This window comes from Crocuta crocuta, unplaced genomic scaffold, assembly GCF_008692635.1.
Source record: "Crocuta crocuta isolate KB4526 unplaced genomic scaffold, BGI_CrCroc_1.0 scaffold77, whole genome shotgun sequence".
NCBI classification, from domain to species: Eukaryota; Metazoa; Chordata; class Mammalia; order Carnivora; family Hyaenidae; genus Crocuta; species Crocuta crocuta.
The window spans coordinates 5,711,322-5,719,492 of NW_027532172.1; the positions used below are offsets into that span (position 1 = coordinate 5,711,322).

Here is an 8,171-nt window from a genome sequence, read left to right on the forward strand (position 1 = left end):
TCAAGGCGGGGCTGACAGCTCAGATTCTGTGTCTCCCTCTTTCTCTGCAACTCCCTCACTCGCACTCTGTCTCTCTCTCTCAAAGACACGTGAACATTAAAAAAAATTTTTTTTGAGAGACACAGAGAGAGAGCCCTTGGGGGAGGGGCAGAGAGAGAGGAGGACAGAGGATCTGAAGCAGGCTCTATGGTGACAGCAGAGAGCCTGATGTGGGACTCAAACTCACAAATGGTGAGATCATGACCTGAGCAGAAGTATGATGCTTAACTGAGCCATCCAGGCGCCCCTAAATTTTCTTTTAGAGAGAGAGTGTGTGAATGGGGGAGAGGGTTAGAGAGAAAGAGAGACAGAGACAGAGAGAGAGAGAATCCTAAGGAGGCTCCACACTCAGCACTGAGCCCAACATGGGGCTCAATCCCACGATCCTGGGATCATGACCTGAGCCAAAATCAAGAGTCAGACGCTGAAATGACAATCACCCAGGTGCCCCAAAAATTAAAATAAAATTAAGTCTTAAAAATCTTTTTAATTAAAAAATCATGTGTATCTATTTGTACTTTTCTGTATATATATTTATAGTTGACAAAAAAAGGAAAAAAATCTAGGATTTGTCTCACCAGATAGGAAGTCTTACAATAAGACAAATTTTAATCTTTAATTAACAAAAATCTAAATTAAAAAAAAAAAAAACTTGTGTGGTCTCAGACTCCCACCTGTGCTCTGTGTTCTTTCAGCTTTGCAAAGACTCATGCTGTATCTTACCTCAGGGCCTTTGCACATGCAGTGCCTCCTGCCTGGTCCACTCTTCTCTTTGTCTCACCCCCATGTAATTAATTTCTGTTCACCTTTCAGAACTCAGCTCAAAATATAATTTCCCCAGGGACACTTCCCCTGACTATGCAGATTAAATTCATGCAGATAAGTTCAGGTAAGAGCAGATAAGTGCTCTTTCAGAATGAAATTCCTGTCTACCTCAATTTATAAGCACATACTCAATGTGAGCATTCGATTAACATGTACCTTGCCTCCAGCCGGTGGATTCACAGAGGGACAGACTGCACCTGCTCCGGGCCATCACTGTATCTCCAGTGCCTAGCATACAGTAAGTGTTCAATAAGTATCTGATGAAAATTTCACTCAGGGACCCATGGGCAGCACCTCATTGGACAGCCAGCCATAATGCTCTGAGGAAGGGTAATATTTGAGGTGTGGCTGCTGTGTGGCAGGGGCCTGTGGTCCCAATGGCCAGAGTTCCAGTGGAACCATGCCTCTGAGAGGAAGGAATGGTGTTCCCAAGGTTAGGGCTACCTCCCAGATCAAAGACTCCAAAGGCTAAGTTCAGAAAACAGCCTAGTCAGGGAGCAGGTGGGGCTAAACTGGGCAACCCCAGAAGGCCAAAGTCTTCCAATGTTCAGACTAGGGAAAGGCCATCTGTGGGGGAGGGACACCAGCACTCTCACCATGATGCTGGCAAGCCAGGGGACCGGCCACGACACAGTGGGTGTGAGAGCTGTGGGAGGGGCCAGGACAGGTGCACCATGGCCTCGCTCACCTCAGGGGCCTGTACGCCTTTCCCATACACTGTCACAGCAGAGTCAGGATGGAGGGGCGGCAGCAGCCTGCCTGGGGTCCGAAGCCATGCATCCCCTGCCAGCCAGGTGCTTAAGAACACGCCAGTCCTGCCCGACCACCCATGAGCGGCAAGGGACTGGGAAGGGACAATGAAATCAGGATCCAAAAGAACCATGACAGGGGAGCAAGGAAGCTTTGGGGAGAGAACAAGCCAAAAACGGATACAGCCACTGACTGTTCAACCAGGGCAGGATGCAGCTCCCCTGCCAAAGTTGGGGAGCAGGCAGCAGAAGTCCTGGGCCAACCCCAGGCCCCCAGATGACACGGTCACACCACAGGGAGCACAGAGCCACATCGAGAGAAGATACCACCCATCCAGGCTCTGACAGGCAGAAGTGGTCACATCTGGGTCCCTGTGCTCTGACCTGGTGCCTCATGCTTGGGGAACCCAAGGAGCCACCCAGAGGGAGACAAGGGGTTTTTGCTCCTATGGCAGCTTCTCTGGAGCCCCCAGCCATGGCCTGGGCAGCAGGAGCTGGCCCCCACCAAGGAGCCCACACTCCAGTGGATAAACAGCACCCAAGGCCCAGGGGGCAGCACACAGGTGCCCACCTGAGAGAATGGACAGGCAGCCACCTGAGGGCATTCACAGAAGTGTCGTCGGTGACCCTGCCCTTCTGCCGGCCCGGCCCCTGCTTCCCAAGACCTAAACCTTTATTAAGACAAGTGCGATGAGAGACACAGGGGCTCTGGTCTGAAAGCAGAGGAGAGATGGGATAGGGCAGGGTGCGGGCAAGCCGGACAGCATTACCGCCGACACTGAGCTTCTCAGCAGACAGCACACCGGGGGCGGGAGGCAGCGCGGGCACAGCCAGGGCGGGAGGCAGCGGCGCCCCCACCAGGCACAGAGGTGTGCACGCTGCGGCGTGAGGCCAGCTCACCAGTCCTGGTGACTGGTGTACACCTCAAAGAGGGACAGGTGCTCCCGCGACGGTCCCATTCACCTCAAGCCCTGGCAGCCACTCCTCTATGTCCCTCGGGGACCTTGTCCCCTCCGTCCCCGTTCCCAGCTCAAGTCTCCGCCAGCGCCGAAGAAGCCCTTCTTCACCCTGACTCTCCTCCGACTCCTTACTCCTCGCTGGTTCACGGCCAGATCTCTCCCTGAAGCTGTCTACACTCACTTCACCCAACCCATTTCCAACTCACTCTTCAATCCGCTGCCCTGAACGGCTCCTGCCACAGGTGCCGTGGCCTCTGTGGTGTGGCATCCACATTTCTCAATACCCCAGAGACCAGGCGTCTTCCTCCCTCCTCCCACTTTTCTGAACCCTCCCTCTCAGCTCCTCCTGAGGCCATTCTTCAAATACTGCTGACCCTCAGTCAGATTCAGTCCTCATCACTCCTGTCACCCAACCTGAGCCCTTCACCCCAGACCCGCTCCTTGTCCCGCATCCTCTCACAGGCCCGGACCCCTGCCCCCTCCCTAGCAGGCAGCTGCTGAATGCTCNGTCTCCCTCTAGACTCCCAACACCTTGGACCAGGAAGCCATGGCTGCCTCCCGTTAGCCGCCCGCCACCCCGTCCCTGCCTGCTCTCTTCATCCTCCATAGAACAGCCAGAGTGGTCTTCCTAAAACACCATTCAGACCAGCCCTTCCCAGAACCCCCATGCTGCCCGCTGTCAGGACAAGGCCCGCTCCTGGACGGCCCCTGGCCCACACTGGCTGGACACCAGAATGGCCTGTGGGGCCATCAGAAAGCCCACAGTTCTGGAGCTCAACAGAGGAAGGGCAGTCCCTGGGTGTGGAGGGAGGGGCGCATCAAGGCGTCAGTCCCCAGTCAGCCAAGAGGGCAGGATCGGCCAGCAGACAGAGGCCGGGCCCTGGGTGCTGAGGGGGGACCACAGGCTGCACTTCTTCCCTCCCCACTCCCAAATGCCCCATCTGATTCCACATCCAGGCCCACAGAGCAGGATGGGGCAGGGAAGCACCTGGATCCCTGCGCAGGCCCGGAGCCCAGAGTCTCTTCCTCCAAAGGGGCAACCAGGCCTGGGCAGATCTTCTCCCAAAAGGGGCTTCTAGATCCACCAGGCGGGCAGGCGGCACGTGGAGCAGACCCCACCAGGAAAACACAAACACACGAGTGGCTGCACGCTTACCCCATCCACACGAAACGTGCGTCACAACACCTGGTGGTGACGGCAACAAGACAGAGCAGGAACCTGGCCGAGGGAACTGAGCTTTGGGAGAAGGGGATGTTCCCCTGCCCCTTAACAGAAGGGCCCTGACACAGCAACCATGACTCACAAGCCCTGACACAGGGACCGGGTGTCATCAGTGGTCCCAGCATCTTTACCCCTCCATCATTACCTCATCACCATGCACCTGCGCCACATGGCCCACTGCCGTCACCCCCGTCACCACCATCACCCCATCACCATCCCCACCAAAGCTCCACCACATCACCGCCATTTCCCCATTGCCATCACCATCACACCGCCCTGTCACCACTGTCACCTCATGTTCTCCTCATCACCTAGGTCGTATGGATCCCCACCCTTGGCCTTTGAACTGTCAACCATAGTCCTCCATCCCTGGTACAATGATGAGGCCACAACTTTCCAACGTAAGGAGCAAGGGACCTGGCGGTCAGCCTCTGGGGCTAGTCACTACAATGACTCTGTGGCATCCCCGTCCCCACAGCCCTCACTCTGGGCCACTGAGCCCCTTGTCACCTTGACCAGGAAGACACACCCAGCCTCAGGTTTTATTTACCCTGACATGGGGTCACTGTCCAAGCTGGAACGAAACCTCAGCGCCGAGCCCAGCTGCTCCAGTGGCTCTGTATCAGTGGACACACTGCAAAGAGGAAAACTCACAATTAACACACCCGAGCCTCACCCAGCACGCCAGGAACAAAGGCGACCTTAGTGCACACACACAACATGCACAAAAGCCAGTCCTGTACGGGGCCGGTGAGAAGTCCTAATGGCCTCCTGAGTAGGACTACCACACACACCAGGATCTCAGGTGAGAATGCCATACGCTCTTCTCTCTCTCTCTCTTCTTTTTTTTCATTTTTATTTTATTTTTGAGAGAGAGAGAGAGAATGTGAGTGGGGGTGGGCAGAGAGAGAGGAAGACACAGAATCCAAAGCAGGATCCAGGCTCTGAGTTGTCAGCACAGAGGGACAGGTGCTCCCGGGGTGGTCCCATTCACCTCAAGCCCTGGCAGCCAGAACCCATAGACGTGAGATTATGACCTGAGCCGAAGTTGGACTCTTAACCAACTGAGCCACCCAGGTGCCCCCCACCCCACCCCCACACACACATTTTTCTCAAGTGCACATGGAAACGTTTTCCAGTACAGACCACAGGTAAGGCTACAAAACAAGGCTCAATAGATTTGAAAAGATTGGTATCATACAAAGTATCTTTTCCAACCACAATGCTACAAAGCTAGAAACCAGCAAAGGAAGATTACCATGTCACAAAGTTAAAAAAGAAACGCTAGGGACTCAGTTGGTAAAGCGACCGACTCCTGATTTCCGCTCAGGTCACGATCTCAGTTTTGTGAGTTCGAGCCCTGCATCAGGATCTGCGCTGACAGCATGGAGATTGCTTGGGATTTTTCTCTATCCCTCTCTCTCTGCCCCTCCCCTGCCTGTGCTCTCTCTGTCTCTCTCAAAATAAATAAATAAACTTTTAAAATGTTTTAATAAAATTATTAATGAATTACTGTTAATTGTGCCAAATGTGTTATTGATATAGTGGTTATATTTCTTTAAAAAGGACTCATTTGGCAAACCATGAGAGACTCTTGAATACCGAGAACAAACTGAGGGTTGATGGGGGGGGAGGAGAGGGGAAGGGGGGTGATGGGCATGGGGGAGGGCACTTGTGGGGATGAGCACTGGGTGTTATACGGAAACCAACTTGACAATAAACTATTTAAAAAATTAAAAAATAAAAATAAAAAGGACTCATTTGTACAGATGAAAATTAACATTTAAGGAGAAATTTTATGATGGTTTAATTTTTATTTTATTCTAAAATAATCAGGAAAAAAAGTGGTGGGAAGTATATGGTCAGAGTGTTGGTATGGTTGCTATGGTTGCTACGGAAGCAGGTGATGGATGTGGAGTTATTATATTATTCTCTTGCTTTTGTATATATTGCGTTAAATGTAGGACAAAATTTAAAAGCATGAGGAACAACTACACCCTAAATTTGAAGGAAAACTGAAGCTGAGGAGAAAGTACTTTTTAAAAATCAGTGTAAGAGACTCTTAAATACTGAGAACAAACTGAGGGTTGAGGGGGTTGGGAGAGAGGGGAAAAGAGGTGATGGGTTTTAATAAAGGAGGGCACCTGTTGGAATGAGTACTGGGTGTTATATGAAAACCGACTTGACAATAAACAAACAAACAAACAAATAAATATCAGTGTGCAAGGGCTTCCAGCTGGCTCAGTCAGAAAAGCTTGCGACTCTTGATCTCAGGGTCACGGGTTCAAGCCCCAGGTCAGGTGTAGAGATTACTTAAATAAATAAAACTTTTAAAAAATCGGTATGTAGGCTTTGGTGAGCAATAACAGAGCAAAGGATACCAGGCTGGTATGTGGAAGGCTGGAAAGAGAGACCCATGGAGGCCCTGGTAACTAAGGCCCTGTTTCTCCTGGGGGCACTAGCCGACTTCAGAGAGGCAGCTGAGGGGCTGAGTAGCACTTCTGAGTAGAGATTAGACTCAGAGCCCACCAGGTGAGGGGGCCCTGATGATGTCCTCCCACTTGGGATGAGCCCTAAAAAGCTGTACCCCAAGAACAAGGGCAAAAGTGAGCAGACAGTTCAGCAGCCAGTCCTCTCGGCCTCTGCAGTTAGGCCAAGGTGGCCTGAGAGTGCTGTGTCCGGGGCAAAAGCAAGACAAGTCCTCCCTGGAAGAAGTCCTGAGCTCAAAATTTCTACGGCCAATTTTGCAAATTTAATGTTAGGCACATATTACAAAATTTTCAGAAACTAGGACACTAGACAGCATGGACACAAGACCAAAGAGAAAGGGGAGCCTTGGTGGCTCAGTCGATTAAGTGTCCGACTTCAGCTCAGGTCATGATCTCATGGTTCATGGCTTCAAGCCCCATTTCAGGCTCTGTGCTGACAGCTTGGAGCCTGGAGCCTGTTTCAGATTCTGTATTTCCATCTCTCTTTGCTCATGCTCTGTCTTTCCATCTCTCTGTCTCTCTCTCAAAAATAAAAGAACATTAAACATTTTTTAAATAAATAAAAATAAAAAAATAAACATTGGGGCGCCTGAGTGGCTCAGTTGGTTGAGTGTCCAACTTCAGCTCAGGTCATGGTCCCGTGGTTTGTGAGTTTGAGACCCATGCCGGGCTCTGTGCTGATAGCTTGGAGTCTGGAGCCTGCTTCAGAGTCTCCCACTCTCTCTGTCCCTCCCCACTTGTACTCTCTCTCTCTCTCAAAAATAAACATTAAGAAAAAATTTTTTTAAATAGTCAGAGAAACCATGGTGCTTGCAAAGGAGCAATCATTAAACCATCAACTGGTTTCTCAACAGAAATGATAGACATTAGAAGACAATGGAATGGGGTGCCTGGCTGGCTCAGCAGGAAGAGTATGCAAGGAGTCTTGATCTCAGGGTCATAAGTTTGATCCTCACAATGGGTGTAGAGATTACTAAAAAAAAAATAAATAAACTTAAAAAAAAAAGAAATGAAAGCTTTAAAGTGCTGAAAGAAGTTAATAGCTACCAACCTAGAAATCTATAACTGGAAAAAATATCCTTTTTAATTTATTTTTATTTATTTTTTTAAAGTTTATTTATTTTTGAGACAGAGAGATGGAACATTAGCAGGGGAAGGTCAGAGAGAGAGGGAGATACAGAATCTGAAAAAGGCTCCAGGCTCTGAGCTGCCAGCACAGAGCCCGATGCAGCGCTCAAACCCATGAACCGTGAGATCATGACCTGAGCCGAAGTCAGACACAACTGACTGAGCCACTCAGGCGCCCCAAAAAATATCCTTTAAGAAGGAATGTGAAATAAGGACATTTTCAGAGAAGCAAAAACCAAGAAAATTTGACACCAGCATACCTGCATGAGAGGTAGAAGGAACATGATCTCAGGTGAGGCTTAAAGATGCAGGAAGCAGTAAGAGGCAGAGAGAAGATAAATATATGGATAAATATAAATAAATGTTCACTGTCAAAAGCAATTAAAATACTGTCTTTGAGGCTTATAATGGTTATATAAGAGATAAAGAGGGACATTACACATGTTAAGATAAACAATTCATCAGGAAGTCAAACCAATCCTAAATACGTATATACCTAATAACAAAGCATCAGAACTCATGAAGCAAATATTGACAGAACTAAAACAATAAGCATATCTGTGGTCTCCAGTAATTGATAAAATAAGCAGACAAAACCAGAAATAAGTCAGGCAGAGAAGGACAAATATCATATGTTTGCACGTATAGGAGGATTAGGAGGAACTTAACTGAGGAACAAGGGGGAGAAGAAGGGGGGAAATGGTGGGGGAAAGGGAGAGAGGCAAACCATGAGAGACTCTTGAATGCTGACAAAAACTGA

The 8,171-nt window shown here is 49.7% G+C and overlaps 1 protein-coding gene across 2 annotated transcripts in view; it reads right to left on the reverse strand.

The window, feature by feature from the left end:
• Window positions 1-8,171, reverse strand: part of SHISA5 (shisa family member 5) — a 21,628-nt gene that overhangs the window by 4,776 nt on the left and 8,681 nt on the right. For both annotated transcript variants that reach the window (XM_077777307.1, XM_077777305.1), the window contains exon 3: window positions 4,345-4,428. In XM_077777307.1, the coding sequence (XP_077633433.1) occupies window positions 4,345-4,428 (84 nt within the window). The remainder of the gene's footprint in view (window positions 1-4,344; window positions 4,429-8,171) is intronic.